At 27.1% G+C, this 25,887-nt stretch overlaps 1 protein-coding gene across 1 annotated transcript in view; it reads right to left on the minus strand.

Annotated features, from left to right (window-relative positions):
- LOC132931822 (zwei Ig domain protein zig-8-like) overlaps positions 1 to 25,887 on the minus strand; it is a 251,725-nt gene that overhangs the window by 42,580 nt on the left and 183,258 nt on the right. The window contains exon 3 of the mRNA XM_060997854.1: positions 7,517 to 7,727. Coding sequence (XP_060853837.1) covers positions 7,517 to 7,727 — 211 coding nt within the window. The remainder of the gene's footprint in view (positions 1 to 7,516; positions 7,728 to 25,887) is intronic.

A 25,887-nucleotide genomic window follows, 5' to 3' on the forward strand; every position in this document is an offset into this window, starting at 1 on the left:
GTTGAAATTCGTAAGCGATACGTACGGTATATTAGCCGACCGCGGTATAAGACACAAAGATTTATACCACCGGTCCTTAGCGATATATAGTAGAACACTAAAGCCGGGTTCACAGCTATGCTACGTCGTCTGTCATGCCGTGTCCGAAAGTTAAGCTCGGGCCGACTCGCGGTAGATCACGGTTCGTGAACGATACTGTATGATTATATAATAGCCAATTGGAATGCGGTATACAAGGGACACGACACGGCACACGACGTTATATGGCGGTGAAAATATAAACAAACTCGACCATCACAGTTTTATGGGTATCGGAACCAAACAGATCAAATGCAGCATCATGTCGCTCATTATGTTTGCAAACGTTTGCTTCGCAGTTTGGCAAACAGACAGCCCGAATTTCTCCGTTGTCAAACGTTTACCGCTATCGAATTTTCTCATACAGTTTACCGTAAGCCAGATTCACGGTTGCGATGTGTTTTGTATAGTCAGTTGTGCAGATTGCAAAATGTATGCGACGTGTCGCCGTATATAAGACGAATTTATTCGACGCGTTCTACACGACTTGATGAGGCGTGTGAGGTGTGAAACGACGATTGCTCCGTGCAGAGCGGATAACGTGTGCGATATTTCTCGTTGCAGGCCGTCCTCGGGGGAAATGTTGATCACCAATTATAATCAACTATAATAATTGATTTCCTGTATATTTTACAGGCTATTACTTAGGTATATACGGTATACCGGAGTAACCATCGCAGTTTCCGTGGTCGGTCAGTCGTCCTAAGGGAAATGTAGTCGCCGTCGTATCGTGGGACGTTAATGTGAGATGGTCTACGGAAATGCATTATCGTCCGTTTTACGTGGGCGCGGAGCGGTGACGGTTAAGGCGATGTCATCAGTCACCATCGGAGTACAATATTATTTATATGTTTCTCTCTCGTAGATATAGTATTATAGCAAGCCTCAGTTACGATATGTATTAACAATTTTTTGTAATTTTACATAGGCAACTCAATAAGGTTTTCAAAATCCAAACCGATAATGATAATTATAGTTGATCAGTATAGTACATGAATTAAGAATAAACATTTGATATAGAAATTGGTACTACGGTCCACAGTAGCATAAAGGAACGAACATATTTCTCGTATAAAATGTTCAATTTTAATATCTAAAACATTCCGATTTCATACAAGATTTCTCATATTTTTTTACATCAACCATGAAATATCGAAACTACTCGTACATAATATTATGCACATTTTTGTTTTGTATACATCTTAAGTTCACCTTCAAAAATGGATACCTTAAAAAAAAAAATCAAGATATCAGTGTTTTGTTGTAATTTAAAAAATATATTATTCGTTGAGAATTGAAAATGTTTCTAAGTAATACGTGTAGTATTTTATTCATTATTCAAAAATAAATACAATTTAAATTATATGGTATTTATACTACCAACCTATTCTCATCTTTTTTAATACAGTCGGCATTGAATTATAAGTTAATAACAGCTCATATTGATTGTTATGTATGAAATGTAGAATATGCGATTTGTTTTTACAAATATTAGTCACATCTACTACTGAATTATTAAAAAAAAAAATAAAAATAATAATAATAAAATAACAGTAATAATAATGATATTTATAATATATTATAATATATTTTTTCTTAAAATATTTGTTCCGACAATTTATGAAATAACTATTTGATAAAACAATAAAAATGCCAACTGTAGTTATTGCTTTATGTGGATTTAGAGCTAAGTGTAGGTGGTTTAACAGACCTTTTATTAATGAAAATTCTTCGGCATGGTGGCGAATATAAAAAAATATAGTCAGAATTATATACAAACAGACGATATGCTTTCAGTTTTGCGTATGTATCAATTTAATACTAAATTAAAATTAACATATTATCAATTATTACAGTATACCCTACTTAATGAACAAATACCTACATTTTACTATACTATAGATCAGATTAAAATTTTATAATTATAACTAAGGTTATATTATGTTGAAAAATAAAACAAACTACCAACTGGGAAACAAATCAAATGTTAAATTAAATTTTATTGTCAGTGTTAATAAATTGCATTTGAAAATATCCGTTTAATCATTTTTAAGGATTTTTGTAAATGACATTGTTCTATAATTTTGAATACTTTCAATTACAAATAAGTTTTTAAAGTTTGATAATAAACGTTAGAGTTGTCACAGGTTTAATTTTGTAATGATAGTATTTTTCAATAATCGATATTTGCACTTTAAATTCTTATAAATCTTTTGAATAATACGATATAGTTTAAAAGACAACCTGAATTCTACGAGAAATTTCTATAGTGTTGTATTTTGTAATCGAAGACTTTTAAGAACAAAATTTCAAACTTTAACGTAGTTGGTACGTTTGTTTTGTAGGCACGCTTCCCCCTTCCCGAATGTCACAGACAAAACCAAATTGCCCGTCAACTGCCGCCTCAAAAGGGTTAAAATGAAAAAAAAAGAACACTTGAACAAATTAAATAGTTCAAACTTCCGCACGTGCGTGCTTTCGTCTTAATTTAACTTCGACAGTGACGATTTGTTCAACATTTTGTCGCACTGACTTTTTAAAACTTTTCTTTAATTCATTTTGAAGATAGAAGAAAATGTTTTAAACGGAAAAAATAGCTATTTCCATCATCTTGTCATTCACGTTTTATTCGGTGTATCATTTCGATAAATGGTAGAAAATGCTTTGAGTAATCGAATACTAGTAAAGAAAAACTAAAAATAACAAACTTTGAAAAACTCAACAAAAACCTCTGTTTACGTGCTTAGACTAATAAAATATAAGAAAAAACTTTCATTATAGTCTAGAAAAATAATAAATAAATACCTATTTCAAAAATTAAAAAATAATTTGAATAAAAAATAAAAGATCATTTGTGTTTACAGACGAAACAATAGGCAATAACTAATTGTAGGTATATCGGATATCATATATTTTAGATGAAAATACTATTGAGAATCTAAACATAAGACTGATATAACTTTAATTTATATAAAATTAATATAAATGCGCCTATAATACGAATAAAACTATAGTTTGGAAAGCTGGAAATAAGTTAATATGTATGCAAATTATAAATTATAATAAATAAGTAATTTTTTTTTAATATCACACAACTTCATATTAAACGTCAATTATTTACATATTTTATAGTTATAACTTATAATGATGATACATGTAGAATTCAGATAATAATTACAATTTCTTTATATATTGATAAAAAAATGGCATTTTTGTTATGAGGGTGAGACGTAACATAATATTGTATTTATTATATTTTTGAATTCCTTATTGATTCTTTTTCATAGGTCAATGATTCAGTTATTGGATAAACGTATCTTAAAATATGTATCACACGGTAACAAACACATGTTAGTAATATAATATAATAACTAATAAGTTATTAGGTACCTTAAAAAAAAGAAAAAATGAATATATTATGTAAGTAACTACATACAATAAGTTATTAAAAATAATATATAGTTAATTTTAACAAAATAAAATAAAATACAATTTATTAAATGATTATTAATGTCACTCATATTATACCATTTATACCTTTTATACATTTTTCATTTATATTTAACATTAAAAAATGTGATTCATCCTGAAAATTTACTCCTTCTATCCTCAATTTCTTTTCTTTTCTTTTCTTTTTTTTTGATTAATTCAAAATATTATTCTTAAAATTTTTCAATAATATACTTTAAGACCGTATTTTCTATTTCTGAATATGTGTGTACTACTTAAGGAATGTTCTACGATGATACATACTTTCTATTTTTCAAATGAAAACTCCCCATTTCTTTCTACTATTAATTTATTTAGTGCATATTATTTTCTCAGAAAATATTGACGTATCAAAAAATTTCGAACTAGTAGTTTTTAAGTTATTTAATTTTGCTTACTAAAAATAATAGGTCAAAGATAATAGATTTTAAAGATAATATGAGGGTCATGATAATTTGAAAATTTAAGTAACAAATATTGATTTGATTTAAAATTTCTAAAAAATAAAATCTATTTAATTTCCAATAAAAATGAAGCTTTTTATAATAAAATAGAAGTTCGTCATACAATATACTCTTTAAGGAATACGAAAAAAATCTCAATTATTTAAAAATTTAAAAAAAGATTTTAAGATACATTAAAAAATTCCGAAAATATGGATTTGAATACATTCGTTTTTAAAAGTAAAAAATTCTTGGTAAATCATTCTGTGTATAACTTAATGATGAATGCTATTCAACTTTCATTTTTATATTTTAGTTTTTTATTAAAATATTTAATCAATAATAATCATAATAATATGTTAACTATGGCTCAATTACTTATTTTAAATAAATGGATTCTAACATAAACATATATATTGGTGCTTAAGAAAAATATCTTAGTCTTTAGATTTTGTATAAAGTGAGAAATATATTATTAGTTTTACAATAATATTTTTAATTTGATAAAGCCATTTAAAAATATATAAAAACCTCATAATTTTTTTTTTCAATTATTTACTTTTTATAGTAATTATATTAATTATTATTGGATTCAAACGAATATTTTACTAATATTAGTTAGTTGTACTGAAAGAAGTTGTGTAACTAATGTTAGCGTATAATACAAAAAAATGAAAAGAAAAATAATAAAGCGTTTTTTAGTAGGTATAATATTAAATAATAACTTTTAGTAATTGACCATTGTTTAAATATAATCATTAGTTTACAGTTATTAAGTTATATCTCCAAAGTAAATATGTACTCAATAAAAGAAGTTATATAAAATATAATTTAAATGTATTTATAAACAATATACCTAATTATTTTAAATATAAAATTTAATATATAATATATAAATTGGTGTAATTTGTAAAGTGTAAAAAATAATTTAAGTTTTATGTTATTCAACATTAAGAAATTCAAGTCGTAATTATTAACAAAACATTGAAATGGTATTTGTGTATTCAATAAATATTACTTAACGAGCTATTTAACATGGTACAAATTACCCCGATATACTATATTATAGTATTAAAGCAATTACATAATTGTTGGTGGCATATTAATATAAAAAATTCGGCCACAACCAGATTAGTAGTTTATGCATTAATCTTATAACAAAAAGGGTGTTTTAATTTATTTCTATTTAATACACAGACTAATGAGTTTTATTTGAAAAAAAATTTACATTTACAAAAACCTAAATGTAATTTTTACAAATATTGGTTTACGTGTTTATTATTTGTGTATTAAATATAATAAATTAGGTTCTGTAATTTATTATTTGATATTTTATAATGTATAGCACACAATATACATTCATATTTTTTTTTTATGTAAATTTATAAACGACACATTTAGATATTTTTTAGGAAATCTTTTTTATTGACAAATTAAAAATTAGTGAAATCGAGGTACATATATTATAATAAATTAAAAATAGCTCAAAAAGAAAACCTACATATGATAAGTAATTTTTATCTCCTAATAGAGGTAAATATATTATTTATTAAGATATTTTTTTGGGGGTAAATAATAAATATTATATCATTAGTTAAAAATAAAATACGATTTTAACATTAATATAGTTCATAGTTTAACGCTTGATATAAATGTATTAACTAAACAAGTTTATTTTGAGTTCTATAAGTAAAATATGATCTTAATTAATACAATTTTAAAAATTCATAATTTTACGCAGGAACATATTTTTGAGTACTTAACATTAATAAGAAGATCATCAGCATATCCAAGTTGCGTTAAAATAAACTATATTTTGGTAAAATTAGCGGTTTTCCCCATGAAAGACCTTACCCGAGTTCCCAATAATTATTAAAATATTATAGTATATTTTTTCTTTTATAATTATTAATCATACAGACCGAAGACTGTTATTTATACAAATAAGATTTACACGTACCTATATTTTGTACACACATGACCATCTTTGTATATTATTATTTTAACAATTTTGTAATCGTCGATAATCGTTCATTTTTATACTTAAAATTGTATCACATTTTATAATTAAACAATAAATTTGAATAGCTTAAATATTATCTCTTTTACAATGTCGTTTTATGCTGTAAACAATTAATGTTCGCCTATATTGACTATATTTCTCGGGCCATGGCGATATCAAAGATAAGGAATCTAAAAGGTTTGGACACCCAGTAATAAAACCTAAATGGTTCACAATTATTTATATCGACAAACAATTATTGTGGATACATTTCAGACCAATAGCCGATAAACCGTAGACACAACTTGAACCTACAGACGATAAATCGTGGAAGCAATTTGATTGTTGTATATACCGATATATATATAAATTTTTTTTTTGGACCTAATTTAAACGCAGCAAGAACAAAATTGTATCATTCAATAATTGTCTTATATTTTTGTATAATAATTCAAAGGATATATATTGAAAAATACATTATGACGTATTATCCTTATCCAGTTATTTAAATTAAAAATGTATAGAATTAATACATTTAGAATAAATAATTAACCTTTAATGTTTTATTAATCATAAAATATGAACTAATGTATTGAACTTTTCAGTTTTACTGCGTGGTACGTATACCTTGCATTACAATATACTTTAACTAAATTAATTAATTAATTTTAGTACGCATTAAAACTAAAATAACTCAAAGTACATTGTAACTTAAATATCAAATCCTTGGCATATTGATTATTGGCTATTATTTTGGTTTTATTTTATAAGCCCGTTGCGTTAATTTAAAGATATTTTTAAAAAATAAATGGAATATATTTAATATTATACCTATAATATATTATTACATACTAGCTCGAGTATAATTTATTTAAAAGATTTATTTAGATTTGTTTATTTTGGATGGTAAGCATAACCGTTGATACTATTGGTTTAATAAATAATGTATTTAAAAAAAAAAATACATTTTAGTGTAGTTGTAGTGCTCCAAAAGTTGTATAATATGATATATAACATTCGATTTGAAATCGGCTGTAGATTGCACATCAAATATCAAAGTTACAAAGTTGTTATTGTTTTTGTTTTTTAAAAAAGCTTTCAAAACAATTTCTACTCAGAATCGTTTTTATATTGCGACAATAATCGCTTTTGAATTTAATAAAACGATAGCACAATAGATATTAGTATATCACTTATAAAACCAACCATGTGAAATACCTAAAAAAAAACGATAACAAAATATAATTTCCAACGTAGAAAAGTCCGATTTCTAAATCGTCGTGATTTTGAAATGATAACTTCAAATGTATTGTGTATATATATATTTTTTTTATTAATGAATAAAAGCATTTCAAATGATTCAATAGTTACCTACCTATTCATAATACTTTAGTATTTATCAACTGACTCGTAAAGTCGAGTGCGTTTGAAGATTGGCGTTAACGGTGAATGCAATAATAGGTCACGCTAAAGAGTACTAAAATCAAAAGTATAATTTACTCACCTACAACCGTTAAAACCATTGTGTGTCCGATTGGAGGCGTTGTGCCTACTTGACATTCGTAGTATCCACTGTCTCTAATTTGAGGATACCGTATTTGTAGTGTCCAGTCTTCGTTCTGAGGTGAATGTATTGCTTGGAATCGTTGATCACTTGTATACGTGTACCGGCCCACGGTTAGCAAGTGTATGCCCCGATGTCGAACCCATGATACCTAAAACAAATAAGAATTGATGTAATACTTGATACGTTCAATTAACGGGGATGCAGCTATAATATTACATAAACTAGTATTAATATTATTATTTCATTAGAGTATAACTATATTGCCAGCTGGCTTATTATAGAAAGACGGACATAAAATACGTATCTCAACAGGTATAGGTAATCTCGTACTCTAGAATATAATCATAAAACAACTCCAGACAGTGTACTTATATATGTGTATTGACATGTACATTATATGCATGTACAATATGATTAGTAAATAAATATATACAACAATATATAGTAACATATATATATATATATACGTATATATAAATGCCGGTTTTTTTTTTGGAAATTCTGTATAGAACAAATCGAACAATAAAATTCACTCAAAATAAGCGCCTGGAAATATTTAGAATAAATGTTTATTTTTAAGTGGAATATTGAAAGACGATATTTAATTATACTTTATAAGCTTCTATTTATAAATGTAATTCACTTTGTTCGGTTCAAATTATGTAAATAAAAAGAAATAATGGGACTAGGTATTAAATATTGAAGCTCGAAAAAACTGTACGCACATTATGTTATAAATGAAATTATGAATATACAATTTTTGTAAAATGTATCAAGGTAGGTTGTCATTATTTTTATGCAAATTACATGAATAATGATTTATCTGATACGTATGATATATTTATATTTTCTCCAATATTAAAAAAAAAATACCTTTAACTTCTTGAAATGTTTTAATAAACATAAAAAACGACAGAATGTTGATAATAGTATTTTATTTTAGATTTTTAATAAGAAAAGTGATTGAAAAAATAATTAAATTTTTTTATTAATGAAACCAATAGTTTTTATATATCTGGTAAAATAAAAATATTTGAACTGTAGTAGCTTACTATCACTTTTGAACACTACAATCTAAAATATTGGCAATTTTCTACAATTATACACTTTAAATACATATTATAATCCAATCAAACACGAAAAGAAAGCATAATATGATTACTTTACTGGACAAGAATAAGATTATTTTAACTGGTTAAGTTCTTGAGGCTAGATGTGTAAGTGTTTTTATTTATTGTGTATAAGTAAGATTTAAAAATTCTCATTATGAATTTGTTTAAGTGCTTATAGTTTTCTGAAGCTCTCAGACGATGTAGAAACGTATGCCAAGCATTATTATATATACCACAAGTTATAATAAAATGTTATGAAAATATATTTTGTTAAATTTAATTAATAACACTTGTTTAATCTTTGTCGATAAAAAAAAAATGACTTGAGCACTGTACATCAGTTTATGTTTTCTACAATATTACCAGTTTTAAATTTCATTAGTCCCGTTTTACAGTATTGTACTAGACAGTGTCAAGTTCTTATATCTGACGAGATTTTCTTTCAGAAGATAATGATATTATAATCAAAAAAATTCATCCTTACGACGTATATAAGAAATTTAATTCACAGTTATGTATAAGGAATTGAAACATATTTTTTCTTTTTCTTTTTAAAAAACTAGAGTATTTTTTTTTCACTTTTGGATAAGAAGCTTTGCACATCTACACATATAATTTTGTAAAATATTTCTTTAACCTCTATAAAATGAAATAATTCGAGGATAATTTTTAAATGAAGACGGAAAAAAAATCAAAATAACTATACAGCGATAAAAACGGGAAGAGTAATACTAATGTAATTTTCAAATTAGACAAACAATTAAAAGTACTTCAAAAGTTTTTTTTTTTAAATGTTATTCTTATCATTCGCGTCATCTTAGATTTTCAAAGGACGTAATTAATAAAATCACTTAAACGCTAATTATAACGAATCCTTCCTCAGTGCAAACTCGGTGGTTATAAACATATTAAATTGTACGAAACGCAATTACCTACATTATATTATTATTTAGGTATAATATGGGTACATTGTACACATCGATATATTTTACATTCATTCGTATTATTCTATACACATTACGTGTAAAATAGTTATTTCGACAACGGTGGCTGGCAAAAGTACAAAATTGCGTGCGCAGCTGTCGTAATGACATTATCGTCACGACGGTTGAAAAGTGATACATTCAAACGGACTGCTGGAGGCGCGGGATCGGGAACAGAGAGACCCTGACCCAACGACGACGACGACGACGACGACAGCAACGCAGTGTTAATTATATTATTAACATTTTTATTCTATTATTGCGATTTCGTTATCCCATCATAGACGCTCGCGGCGGATCCTCGTGCGATAATAATAATAATTGAACGTATATATAGTTCGTTCAAAATAAGAAACGTAGACTCTCTGTTATGGCGTGGCCTAGAATTGCGGATTCCGCACGCGCCAGTTGATCAACTACCAATTATTATTATATACGCATCCCGGGCAACGCGGTTAAAAATTTAATATACTTACCTAACTATAAATTACAATATTATTGCAAATGATAAGCCTATATATATACACCAGACCGGCTACGATGGGTTATTTGATTGTTTTGTATTTATATATATATATATATATATACGTCCTGTATATTATATATTATTTATTATGTGAATATGGTAAAAGTACGATTTCGGACACGGTGTCAGTTTAAAAAAAAAAAACCGATGTCGTGTGAATTCATGCATATTTTTTCTTAGCAAAAAAAAATTATAAGTGTATGAATAACGTGCGGTTAATGGTTTTAGATAACATCCGAACGAGTTGGAATAGTGTCTTCGAAAAGAATACAAAGAATACGCGGTAAAAAATCAAGTGAGTACAACGGCTATAACGTGTGTGGTGTAATGCGCTGTTATATTATTGCTGTTTTATGTGTGGCGATGGCGACGTAGAAGAATATCGCGCGAATATACTTATTTTAAAAGTGAGACACTCTTCACCGGTAAGTACAATGCAGAGTTTCTGATCAACATCCCGAGTGCTAGCCGGGAGTTTGGAAAAACGCCATAAAAATTCAATTGTTATTTTTTTTTTCTACTTTTGTAATTTCGTAATTGCTGCATTAAATCCTCTCGGGGTTGGTGGGCAAAAAAAAAAATAAATAAATAAAAATAAAAAAATAAAGAGAAAGAGAAAATAATAAAATAACCAGCCAACTCTCGAGGCACGTGCTGCACCACATTATACGTCGCCGATATGATATATGTATATATGTGTCAGAACTGTGTGGTTAGCACTAGTCCGTATGTATGTGTGCATATATACATACATATATACACATATATATATATATAAGTATATACACACACACACATCAACATTCAACACGCGCTGGCGAAAAGCCTATTGAAAATTCCATCGGGGCGACGGCGGCGCTAAAATCGAATGCGATAAACGCCGAAGCCTTGTGTATATTATTATACATTATTACGACAACTATTATACGAGCAAAAACCATTGCTGTCGTTGTCGTCGTAACACATTACTGCGGCGGCGGCGGCGGTGGCGACGGGGATGCTGCGGACTCAGCAGCAGCCCTGCCTGCTGCCATCTTCCCCGCTCTCGTCGTCGGCCGGGCGAGAGCGAGTGTATTTATTGGCAACGGGTTTTATGGCGTTTGTAAGTCTCCGGGCGGGGTGAAAGAATGACGACGACGAGACACTAAATCTCCCGCCATGCGATACTGTGCGTGTAAACTCGTTACGCGACGAGTGTGCATGTGTGTGCGTGCGCGCGTCTGAGCGCACGTCATGTGTGCAAGGTGTCGCGGTCGGGTCGCTAGATAAAACGGTCAACGGTTTTTTGGCAACTCACCACCGGAACCAGAGCCAACTTCCGGCGGAATCGGTGTGCGTAATGCGAGAACATCGAGAGACGTTGCCGCCACCGCCGAAATCAAACGATCATTATATTTTATATATATATATATATATATCCCGCGACACCGTCAGCCGCACGGAGTAATAGATTTTAGACGGTTTTATAATATTATTATGACCTTCGGTGTCTTGACGCATATCCGTAAATAATAATAATAATGTACCTTGAAAAACATTGTTTTAACCCGCGTAGATTTTTCACGTAATTTCGCTTCGACTGATCGCGATTGGCCGCCCGCCAGCGATTATAGTCGCGGTTAAACTATACTGCGCTGTTATTTACCGGTCCTCTGCGTGTATTTCTTATCGTATACTACGCCGATACGTATTACTATTATTATTATCATCATTATTATTATTACAATCATTATTTAATTTTATATGGCATATTATTGTTGTGTCTGCTCCGCTTACATTGATCAATACCGAACGACTAAGTGTCACCCGATATTATATTGTTTCTGTCAACGATTGTTATGTATATCTTTTGTTATTAATGCACGCATTTAAAATGACAAACAATCATTTTATTTTTGACGAATTTAAACTATATAATATGATTTGCCTAAAGATAAAATCAAAATGTCATTTTTTATATTTTATTCATTAGTACCTATCATAAACCATATTGTTTCTGTTAGAATTCATACTATTTTTCTCGTGATTTTGAAAGATTTAAGCGACCTTTCTTTTTACAAATATTTTCTTAGTCATTAATTTTTCTTTTTATTAAGAAATCTTTTGTATCAAGAAATAATATTTTTAAAAGAAGGTAGTCAGATACCTAAATTAAAAAAAAAAAAATGGTATTGCCTCCCACATAATTTATGAGTGTATAGTTTTTATTTATATTTTGTTAAGATTCATAGCTTTTGAATTAAAAATATATATTTTTTCTGCTCGTACTTAGAAAATTGTAATTTTGCCCACGGAAATCCTGAGCTACCCACGTATTACCACATATTTTTCTTATTAAATTGGATGGAAACTTTTGAGTTTTAAGAAAAATGAAATTATAAAAAGAAGACAACTCGTAGTTTTTAAATCCACATAATATACTCTATTTGTATAATATTAAGAGTTGTCTTGGTCGAGAGCTGTAGTTAGAAAAGATAGATACTGACAATGTTAGTTGTATTCGCCTAATATGATATAAAGTGCCAAAACTTAGATCCTGTCCAGTGTCATTTCAACCGAATACTGAATACATAACAAATAAACTGCTTCCTTTTAACTTCAAATTTTATGGAGGAAGCTGGACTTGAAACAGAATACATAAAACAAAACAAAACAGTATGAATATTCATCGAATTTATTCCATTTACTGCAACTTTTAAACTATCATCACGTTTTGAAGGAGTTTAGTAGTTAGAATTAGAAACTGGAATCTACCAACATCGCAGAACGATACTACCACGACTATTGACGATTAAATTCGTTGATATATTTTCATGAACAATTTTATTCTTTATTGTTATTATACTTATTCATAATATTCTAATTACAATTATATATTATTATATTATCATTCACTTGTAGTTAAAATATTAAAATGTATAATGTATACTATTTATACGCATTGGTTTTGTGCCGTTATAAATAAATTATATTTGATTTTTTTAATAGATAATTTGCTATAAAATTTTGTATTGTATGATGTTATAACTTAATAATTTAAATTCAATACAAAGAGTTAACTTATAATATTGTATAACTTATTTTATAAAATAAAGTTTCTAAGTTTCTATCTTTTGTGAATTATTAGTATAAAATCAAAAATGGATTATTCAAAATAAAAGAAATTTTAATGAAATGCATGTGATAATAATTTGTATAAAAACATGATATATACCATTCATATTTTTAATGATGTAGGTATACTGTTTTTCTAAGCAGATCGGTCTGAAGAAATTTGAATTATTATATTTTGTTATTGTATTATATGTCTTTTTGTAATTTTAGAATTTTAATGAATACCTATAATTATGCAAACTTATGTTTACATTTTTAATAAGATAGAATAACAAAATATACTATTCATAATTAAAAAAAAAAAATTGTTTATTTATTCGTACCAACTAATATTTTTAAATTGTACATGGGAAATATAGTTAATATCCTTATATTTTCTGCTATTGAGAAAATACTAAATTTTATTCATTCAATAAAAATAAAAAAAAATTCAAAACTATGTTTGTCAAAACATAAGACCAAACTATATCTTCCATAATATTACGTTATATTGTAGCTTACATTTATACGTGTTATTAATTTACGATTATTTAAAACATCCATTAAATATTTATAGAATTTTTACTTTTCAATAAAAGTCTTACGAAACGAAAAATCAACATGGGAAGATTATTGCTGTTCTAATACGAGTATAATAAGTCCACCAACATTATTTTTGTGATTTATTGTTGGTTTCTATATTATGTACGTTTGTATTATTTCTTATTAGTTATATTGATTCATTACGTTAATATACAAATTCAAAATTCAATGATTGTAAGTATAAAATATTGTAAAAAACTAAAATAATACAGTTACATTATATTATATGTTTACAAGGTAGTTATTAATGTACAAAATAAAGGTAAAAAAAGTAACATACCAAGTAAAATCTAAAAGTCATCTATACAAAAATTATTGTTTCAAGTTATTTTTAAGAATATGTTTTAAAATTACGAAATGTTTTCAAGGTATCATCGAAAACCAAATAGTAGTTATTAAATTACATTTGCCCATTAAAAATATTCGTATAAACATGAAAATAATATTGTTGTTTGTCGAAGAAGTCAACATAGTACAAACACGATATATACTTTTTGTAAATCAAACTTTATAGTCTTAATAATAAAATACTTATTTACAAAACAATTATTAGGCAATTATACGGAATCTATATTCTATGTACGAATAGGACCTTACAAAAGCTGCGAATATCCGTTCAATACAAGCCCAAGTTCTGTCCATTGCTTAAAAAGTTTTAAAACTATTCAATAGCATATGACGAATGCTGCATCTACAGTGATCTAAAATAATTAGCATAGTATTCAGAGACTACAAATGTGTGAAAAACCTTCACAAAAAAAATTCACTGAAAATTAACACACCGCGCTAACCCTTTCATTAATAACTCGCTATCGACACCATCGCAAAACAACATGGACCGTCGATTAAAATTAAGTTGGTCCAAAGACTGTTGGGTATAGTAAACAGTCTAGAAAATAACTAATTTTGAGGTCTTGCCACTGAATAATTTTCTCCTTTCGTGTCTTATGTTATTATTTTATGTTTTTTCGTGAAATCAATATTTTATAACGTACGTTTATTGTGATTTGTTAAATGAACGAACACACGATTTCATGACTTAACGTGAATAAGTCGTTTCGTTTAACCAATAACGTGACGCGGTCAGAGATAGTGGCAAGTACTATCATGACGTACAGGCACTATAATAGCGGGTCGTCTACGATTCAATCAACCGTTATTACGGGCAGCAAACAGTAAAACTTAGTCGACTTTTGAACTATAATGTTCGATTAAAATGCAAGGTGAGACGGGAGACCAAGTCGTGTCGGATATAATATTGTTGATGGTTTTTTTAAGTTTGTCCAACCGACATCGTCGCGTCCTACTCCCGAAATAAAAAAACGTACCGTCCAATGATTTCTGTTCTCAGAAATAATTACCAAAAAACTGGTATATATATCTATCTTACTATAAATATTTAAGCGTTAACTGTCAACTGAGTAGCTGTTCTTGTAAAATAAATCTTAATTTTACCACACGGTGAAATAATTTATTTTGTGTCACATAATACATCTATACCCCTTCACCACCATACCACAAATAATTACACCGAGGCCAGATAACGGTGAGATCACCAACATTATACTGTTCCCACGTCAAATCATCAATGATAATATGTTTAATAATGCATTTAATATTTGTATTTATAAGATTTATACCATCATGTTAATAATAAGTTGTAATTTTTATTAATTCAAATTTAAAAAAGTATAATATTTAACTAAAAATATTTATAATATTTTGCGGATATTATTATAATTAATATATAATATTATGTACCTAGATCATAATCAATACCTTAAATTATTATAATATATATTTAAAGTACCTATATAATATACTAGATATATTATGTTAGTATAGTATATACTGCTATTATACTGGTGTTCAATATTATTAGGTATTTGATTAGTTATAATTTTTTCATGTTTTATTGAACCTTATATTTTTAAATAAATTTCGTTTAAAATAAATAGTTATTTAAATTCGTAACATAAGATTATCAAAACCGAAAATCATACTATATTTTATTTAGTACAATAGTATATACTATGAGATTAGCACTAATTATTAGTTTCAAAACATATTTTATTAATACGTAAAGAGTATTACAGTTATGTTTAATTTATGGAATTATGGATTTTTTTTACCTAGTAGATATTCCCTTTATTTTGAAGAACCTGATTTAAGGCCGCTTATTTTGTTCGTAAGTTTAACTAGATTGCTTTTATTGTTATTATTATTATTATTACTATTATTATTACTGTTATCATCATAAAGCCTTTCTTCTCAGTAAAATCTGTAAAATATACGAACACGGGTTTCAAAGGAAATTAAATATGTATTGTTCATTATATTTTATTAAAAAAACCGTGAGATTAAATCGGTTTGTCATTATAATAGGTAAACTAGTAAAGTGGCCTAAGTGCATATCAAATAAATTTGATCGATTTATTAAAGTATAAATAAATATTTACTATATAGAAACCAATATTGATGTAGCTTTACTAATAAATATAATGTAATTTAATATAAACACATCTTTCTATTATATAAAAATATTAAAACCTTTTTGTATTTTCTTGTTTTTTCAGCAATTTATACTTAAAACAGCAACCAAAAATAAAGATTGTTATATGTATTATAAGATATATAAGACATTAGACGTATAAAATACCTAAGGAGTTGGTAAAATCAAAGGGATTTTCACTGGGGAAAGCTCATCTATTTAAATTGTGTATTACAAAATAATAAACATTTAAGATAAGTTTATAGAATTATAATTACTTAGGTTATTAAATTAATTTTTAACTAATATAAATACAGTTATAGAAATTGTATGATTATGTTTATACGATTATAACGAAATAAATGTTTGGCTTATATTTCTCGTTTTTCCTAAGTATTGTCAATTCTAAAGATTTAAAATACAATAGATTTATTATAACGTTTACATTGAAAATGATTCAAAATTTGAGTTTTTATTATTAAAGTATAAAATATTAAAAGCAAAAATGATATTAAAGATTTTTTTTTAACAAAAATATATACAATGTTAAATGTTAAATCTAAATTCTTGGAACATTTCATAAAAAAAAAAAAAAACAAATTAAGATTAAAAAGGAAACATTTAAAATAAATGATAAAAAACAATGGCAACATGTATAACTTAAAAATATAAAATATTAAGGTATTTAAAAATATTTCAACGTTGATATGAAAAACGTTACGATATTAAGATATAAAAATATTGATTTTATAACGAGTAATATTATTTTGTATGTAATAAGTATTATATAAATTAATAATTTACAGTTCAGAATTTAAATATTAAATAACGAGTTTTTCCCATTTTTTTTTTTTTTTTTTTTAATGTTTATACTTGCCTATGTTTGATATGAATACTAATTATTAAATTTCTTTTATAGTAAAAATACAGTTTAATTATGGTACACAAATAACAAATATTAACTAACTAATCAAATTGTTTTAAAATACGTTGAAAAATCATAGCATTCCATTATTTGTGTTGTTACGCCAAAAATAAAAATACAATATCCTAAGTATTGAGTTAAATTTATTTTGTTTTTCATATTTCATTCGGAATTAATATTTTGTCACCATTCGGTAGTTGCAGAGTAAGGAATTTTCAGCATTAATGCATATTTTTGTAAAATATTTATTATATATTTATGTATGCATAATAATATAATATAATATGCTTCACATGAAATTTAATTCATAGATATGAATTATCTTTTGTACAACTGTTTATTTGTGGTCTTGCAACACATTGATATGTTGAGTTATAATAAACTGTAGTAAAATATAGTATTCATTTATTAATAATTATTTTTAATAAATACCCACGTCAACCATAGGGTTTACCCATAAAACTAGAAGTTTTTGTACGTGTTTTTTCCTCTTAAACATTGAAAAATACTGAACTTAATTAAATTGTATAAGATATCTGTTGTAAGTTACATGTATTAAATTTTAACTCTTATAAATATAAACCCATTATTATTGTTTATAGTATTTTAACTAATTATGTATACTGGAAACTTCTATCTATTATTTTGTTTTATCATCAATACTTTTACACAAATTCATTCATATCAATCCATTTTGATTTTCATATTAGCATAGTATTCGGGAAATTATGACATTGCATGCATATAATTATGGGTTCTAGAATAAATTATCATCAGGATAAATACTAAAGCCAATTGTTAGTACGGAGGAGGTATAAAACTATTCGTTTTATAATTTATTATTTTATGCTGATTACATTTTTTTTGGACAGTGACAAATATGAGTTATAAAACTTTTTTTTTATCGTATATATATTATTGCAATCGATCGAAATCCAAATAAATGTTATGTATATATATAGATTTAAAATTGACGTAAAAAACATTTTTGGAATTTACCGAAAAGTTTTGTCAAAAATTGAAAAATACTAAAAAAAAAAATGCAATAAAGTTATTAAAATGTATGACTGAAGTTTCGGAAGAGTAATAATTTGGTTGTTTAGAAAATAATAGTTATACAATTTGAAGGTCTTCAAGATCAGGTATATACTTTTTCAGTTTATTTTATTCCATCTTGATTTACTACATCAATAATCTACTTTGTAACTGAATAATAGCAAGTAACAAATTTAAACTCGGAGACCTGAAAAGCATATTCGAAAGTCCAGTCAAACTATTTTTTCGTTATATATTCGTAAAGATGAAAATAAAATAATTCAGAAAAATAAATACCATGGAGTTTTTATATTTCATTTTTTACTTTATTTTAAAAGTATTTTTAAAAATGATTTAATGTCTGATGTATGAACTTGTACTATATTTTCCTTCTACATAAGATAAAAAAATAAAATAAAATAAAAATGAAATACCGGATGCATTTTAGTCGCAAAGCGAAATGAACACTTTAATATCACGCTGGTTCTACTTTTGATACAACGGTTTGACACAAAAGATTTCGACAAATTGTTACTGCTTTGTAGTATAGAAAGCTAAGTATTGTAAATTAAATAATGCACGGTAGGTACGTGGTATTTTCACTACCCGTTTCTGGAAAATTGTCACGATAGAACGATTTTACTGTGGAAAAAAAAAAATTAAACGTTTTCATTTTGCGCAGAGTCTGCTGCGAATATAGGTATCTGAATAATTCTCGGACACGGTTTTTGCGGAGCGTAATTGTATGCGCATGCATTATAATAATAAAATTTAAAACCGGCGAAAAAATAACCCACTGCGCGTTCTTCTTTGAACTATGCGCGCGCGTTGTTTAATGTGCGAGCATTTAACACTCCGGTTTTGGGGATTATTTCATTTAGCGAGCCGGATGTATTTGCAACGCGCGTAAGTGTGTAGTACGCCACTGGCGGAGGAGGAACAAAAAATAACCGCCAACAGACGACGCGCGGCCGGCGATGACGATGGGGAGACGGCGAACATTCTTCTGCACTATAAGAGTCGCTTTAAAATTTTAATATTCTCGGGTGCGGCGGCAGAGGGTCGAAATCGCTTACGAACGCACTCACACACACTCACACACACATGTGAACGTGTGTGCGCGCGCGATGGTCCCTCCCCGAAATTATGAGTCTCGCGGGAAATGAGCCGTGACCCGAGAGTGGTGCGCGCACACGGACGAATATTCGTCGTCGTCGTCGTCGTCGTCTCTCTCTCTCTCTCCGCTTTCGGGGCGGTCGTGGATTCCAAACGCGTTGCCGGGGGATCGTTCCCCGGCAGAGATAAGGTGGCGTGTCGGAGCAGGATATGGCGGGTCAAACGGGATGTCAGGATGCTGTGGGGTACGGTATAGTGTAAGACACCAGACGTACACCGGTCTCTGATCTGCGAGATCCGAACCACACAGATTTATCACGTCGTCGTGCCCCGAGTCCGCAGTCGCACGTCCACCGCCGCCCGCCGCACGGGCCATTGGGTTTTTGCGCAATATTGTCCCACGTGCGAGAGCGGTCGGCATTATAATATTACTATAATAATATAGAGCACATAGCACACCGCTGTTTAAGACGCTCGACGATCCACAGGTTTTCCTCTTTTGGTAAATAATATTCTACTCTCTCTCTATCTCTCTCTATCTATATATATATATATGTGTATGTGTGTGCGTGGGTGTGCATAAGAACGTATACTGCCGTGTACCCGAAACTGTAATTGCATGGCCGTCACGTCTGTAAACACACGATCGATGTGCACCTGAATCGTTTTTTTTTTTGTTGTTCGCCAACTACACGCGACGATGTCGGTCACACGTTCACAAAAATAAAACTAATTTCCTTTTTTTTCCACCTCTGCGTCCACCGCTTCCTTCTTTTTTCCCCTCTTTCTCCGATCTTTATTTTTCGTATCTATATTTTAATCGCGTCCACTGCGCGCGTCGCGCCGACTCGGGAAGCACAAACGATGTAACGGTGTTTCCTGTATGAGAAAATAATACGGTCCGCCTATGCCGCGTTGATCTCCGTCCACAATTTATATCGGCGACTCGAATGTATTTTCGACATAAATCCTATCTGAAAGATCGTAGAGATAATTTTGTTTGAACACCCATTATTATCCCTAATAAATTATTAACTTGTATACATTTCTTACGATCTCGCGAGACATAAACTTCCCACAAAATAAAACAAAAGTATTTCGTACAAAAATGTACAAATTGTGCTGTCCGTAAACTTTTAATGTACGTTAAAGCTTATATTTTATGTAACGGGTAATTTTTGATTATAAATTAAGCGACTCTTGCTCAAGGAAAAAAGTTAGAAAACCATCATTTAACATATAGTTTAATATTTCACGACTCATAAGTGGCAATAGTAATTATTTGTTTTATTTTAAAAAGAAATGAAGGGACTTGCCAAATTAATAAAAGTTTATTGGACTGCTCGGTGTTCATATTTAAAACTAATCAAAATTACTGATTACAAACAAACTTAAAAGTTGTTTGATTTTTAAATTTAATTTATAAGTAAATTTTTGTTTATAGGTTATACACCTACTCTCGTCTCTCACATAATATTAAATATTTTAAAAATAGATTTATTTCAAAATATAGAATTAAAGGATGTTTAAATAATTTAAAATAATTTGACTTGGTTACATGGTTGATATAAAAAATAAAAAAATGACATTTTTAGCCCGTACAAGTTATAAAAGTTGTATGTTTAATAAACTATTATATATTATTATATTATTGAGTTGTTAAGTGTTGAATAACCAATGTTAAATTGATTTTTTGACCTAATACTTAAATTTATGTACACAAAAATATAAATAAACTTCAGAATAAACCCACCGTTTGTACAGTATCGGTTTATACTACCATGTATATACATATATATATATATTTTTTTTTTGTAAATAATATATATATATATGGACAATAAAAATATGAGAAATATGTGTAATGTGTAATATTATTAATATCGACATAACTTAATGAAACTTATTGGTTGTATAATATTATTTCCAATACAAATCTAAACATAATTTTATTGTGTTCATTATAAATTGTGATGGATATATACAATACAAACTTTATTGTGAATGAAGTTATTAACGCAAGAAAAATGCATTCCTTTTTTTCTAACTCTTTGATTACTTTAACACTAAAAACTAAATAAATCTCATTCTATGTATAAAAATTATATTCGTTAGAAAAAAAAAGCTATCAATCAAAATTGTGTGCGCACCCTCGCTAGACATATAACCATTTTGCCCCAATTTAAATGACACTACAAGCACTTTCAAATATTGGGATAAATGAGTAATGAGTAAAATAAACGTGGTACTTTAAAGGAATATTATTGATATTTTGGAATTGAATCGTATTTGTCTGTCTATAATGGGTTGTAGGCTACAATGAACATAATAAATAACTCCGTTGAATAATGCTTTTTTAACTGTATTTCAAAAGGAATAACGTTTTTTATCTCCCATACATACATTTTTCTTTTTATTGAACTTTATACCAAATTGTTCAAACAAGCAAAAAATAGCTATAAATGTTGATGCAAATAATAAGTTTGGTATTTAAATTATTGTAAAAAAATATTTTGGATGAATACATTATATTATATATATCTTAAAATTCCCATTAAATAAATAACGGTTATTGATTTATTTTAAAATTATTATACTTTTATTGTACATGATTTTAAGATTTAAAATAATCATATATTTGTATTATATTATAATGTAAATACATTTTTTGTTCAAAAATTAAACAAAGATCGTGTAAAGCATACAAAAATAGCATGTGATGTATAAGAAATATTTACATTAAACAATAAATTATATTAAGATACCGACGATTAATATTTGGCAAAGCGTATAATACGTCATGAAATACTAAAAATTATAATATATAAAACGATAAATTAAATTTCAATCATTTAATAATCGTTCCAACAAATTTAAAACTAAAAAGTATTAATGACGGTATTCTATAAGCTTTCGTTATTCTAATGTGTGAAAATACCTCTGATTTGGTATCTGTTCTATTAATGGTTATCGCCCACTCGCTACCGATCCGAATAAAATGTATTACCGCCGTTTTTACATTTAAAATTACTTTTAAAGTAAAAAGTTGTGTTTGACTAATGATGACTGGGAAGTATGTGTACGTATCACTATATTGCAATTAGCGAATATCTATTCGAAAAACCGAATAGTATCATTACCATTATTACCAAAATTCCACTAATAACCGGAAATAGTGTTAATTAAAAGAAAAAAAAATAACAATGACCACGAAGAAATAACTTAATATTTAATAATGTTTCTTCGGTGTGAAATAATATGATAATGTAGACCGTGTAATGCTATACACTTTTATGTATAAATGGTCATATTTCATGATAAACTTATGTTTCTGTCGGTGAAAACGATGGTTTTTTTTTTTTGTTTACTGCAATTTTTTTCGAGGTATCGTTGTGTGTAGACACGCATAATAATTCTTGACCCAGTTTTGGAACTCAGCCACAACGATCCCTGAAGACCAAATTGTTAATATTTATGGGGAAATATCCTATGAACGCTAAATACTGAATATTTGACAATATTATGCTTTCATATATGATGAAAATATGGTTAATATCCTTCAATATTTATTTAAGCATGAACGCACAAAATTGTACAAATCAATTATAAAATTATTTTTTTTTAAATTTTTAATCGGATTAAATAATGTAAACACATTTTTTATAATAATATAACTGTGCTTAATAGGAAGATTTGTTAGTAGAAACCACTTACAGATGACACTCCTGAGTTGTGATTATAGATATTTTAGGTAGGGAATTTGGGTGCGATACAATTTATTTTTTTTAGGTTGATTACCGATAACAGTACTGAGTTAATTCCTAGGTCTGAGTTTAGCGTTTGATTTGATATACGGAACGGGATTTTTGTAATATTAAACGAATCATTTTTTTTAAGTTTAACTTTTTTGTGCAGCTCCGAATTTAGATGCCTTACGTAAAAATTGGTTTTTGAAAAGTTTTGTAATATATTAAGTTCATTACTTTGAGATATAAAAGATTATCTCTTTTATTTAAAATATTTAAGACAACTGTTTAATGTCTATACTTTAAGGTAGGTACTATTTATTAAAATATTTATATTTGTTGGAAACCTATTTTTTTTTTTGTTATTTAGTTCTGTAATTTTTTTTTGTAGCACATTCATAAATAACTATATTGATATCTTATATTAAATTATTGGCAATTATAAAAAAAAAGTTTCTTGAATTATAGTTTTTTTATAATAAAAATAAAGAATATAATATCATATAATCAATATTTTATACAAGAATATTTAGCGTTAAATTTTGTGAAGTAAATACAATATCGAATAATTATTTCTTATTAGAAGTTAAAGGAACAATTAAACATTTATGTTTAACTTTTTTTTTATCATATGATATGTGAAATAAAAGTCACTATAATTTGCTATGCCTTATATAATTTATATATGAAAATATGTTCAAAAGTGAGACTTTATTAAAATAATTGAATTAATTCACTAAACTTTATTATGCGATTTCCATTATAGTGTCTATAATAATTTATTCATATCAGGATTGTACCTATGTAAGAAGTTTAATAAATTTATTATAGAAGAATATGGAAGGAATTTATTTTAAATTTCTTGAACCATTTTATTCACATAATAAGTCAGTGTACGGTAAATTTATTCTAATGATCTGTATTTGAATTTTAATAACGTTCAAATTAATAGTGTATAAAAATATATTATATGTATATGTGTGTATGTGTACATGTATAAATTGGATAAAAATTTTAAATAGACTTGTATTTTAACTTACTATTGTAAAATTAAAATATAATATAATTTTATCATAGTAATACTAATAATAATAAAAATAATGATATTATTAATAATGAACTTTTAATGTATATTGACACCAGATGTAAAGAACTCTTCTCGTTTCGCTTACCATTGTTTAATGCAATATTAACTTATAAAACAATGATCAATCATCAAATTCCAAAATAAATCACTACTCTTAAAACGTGAAAAAAATGTTCTTATAAATTAATTACATACATATTTATAGATTGATTATAGAATCTAAAGAAAATGATCTAAAACAAGATTTGACAAGTTACTTAGAGTTGAGATAAATGATAATATTATTGTCATTGAAAAATATCCATTAGTAATATGTAAATATTGAATTTAACTAAATGTTATGTTCAAATGTCTTCAAACATTTATAATGTATTTAAAATTGTTATCAATAATTAGTAAATTTTAGCGTATGCCTTGTAGAATACTAATTTACCTATAATAGTATAAATCATAAATATATTATAAAATATCTTTCAAAATATAGAATGACATTACATTTTCACTTTTTAAAATTTAAAAGAGCTACAAACAATATCAAAAATATACTACTTTAAAGTACCAATTTTGAAATTCACTTGTGTGTCTCTCTGACACTTTGGATCACTTTTTATTGTTCTAAAAGGTGTTCGCTGTGAAAAATACATATATAAGCGTGTATATATGTATATATGTATAATATCTGAATAAAAATGTTATTCTATAAAGTAATAACATTTCTCGTCTAGATCTGAGTAAGATTATTTAAAACAAAAAAATATGCAAAGGGTAATTCATTTTTGTAGTGATAAATTCCAAAAATATCATAAATTGTTTGTTATGAATTTCAAGTTTACATATTCGAATGACTCAATTTATTATATTGAGTGATATTTTTTATCGTAGAACACTCATTATCTAAAAAAATATTAATGCTTTAAAAAACCATACTACCTTACACAAGTTGAATATAATGATTTCAAAACAGTTTTATGTAAAACAATATATTTCAAGGACAATTATATTATTATTACTTTGTAATAGCTTTGTATGACTGCATACGTTTTTGATTTCATACTCTAAAGTAGAATACTTTTTTAAAAATTTCAAACTTTTTTATATATGTAAAATTTAATTTATTTAAAACAAGTAGTTAATTAGCCATATATTTTTAAAGTTATGACAAGCGAAGTACTGGACTAGCATTATGTGGGGGATTCCATTGTGTCATCCTACTCAGCGCATCTACGCATCGAGTGCTATATTATAGTCTAATGCACTTTAAATTTTGTAATATTTCTACCTATGATGTTAAATTTACGAAAAAACTTAGCTGGATAATCTGTCAATAGTTAATATTTGTTCTTTTATATTGTTTATAATATTATGGTAATGGCGAGTAAGTAATACAAGTGATAAACAATTAGTAATAATTAATATGATTACCAAATGCATATTATGTATATCAACTGATTAAATGTTGTTTTCATATAATATATTTATTAATAAAGGGTACCTGCTCGTGTTTACAATCAATATATTTTTTATATTATCATAATTATTAAATATTTATAATATGAAAATTGTCATAGTTTTTGTAAAAATTAAATCAATC

The sequence above is a fragment of the Rhopalosiphum padi genome, chromosome 1 (assembly GCF_020882245.1).
Source record: "Rhopalosiphum padi isolate XX-2018 chromosome 1, ASM2088224v1, whole genome shotgun sequence".
Taxonomy (NCBI): domain Eukaryota; kingdom Metazoa; phylum Arthropoda; class Insecta; order Hemiptera; family Aphididae; genus Rhopalosiphum; species Rhopalosiphum padi.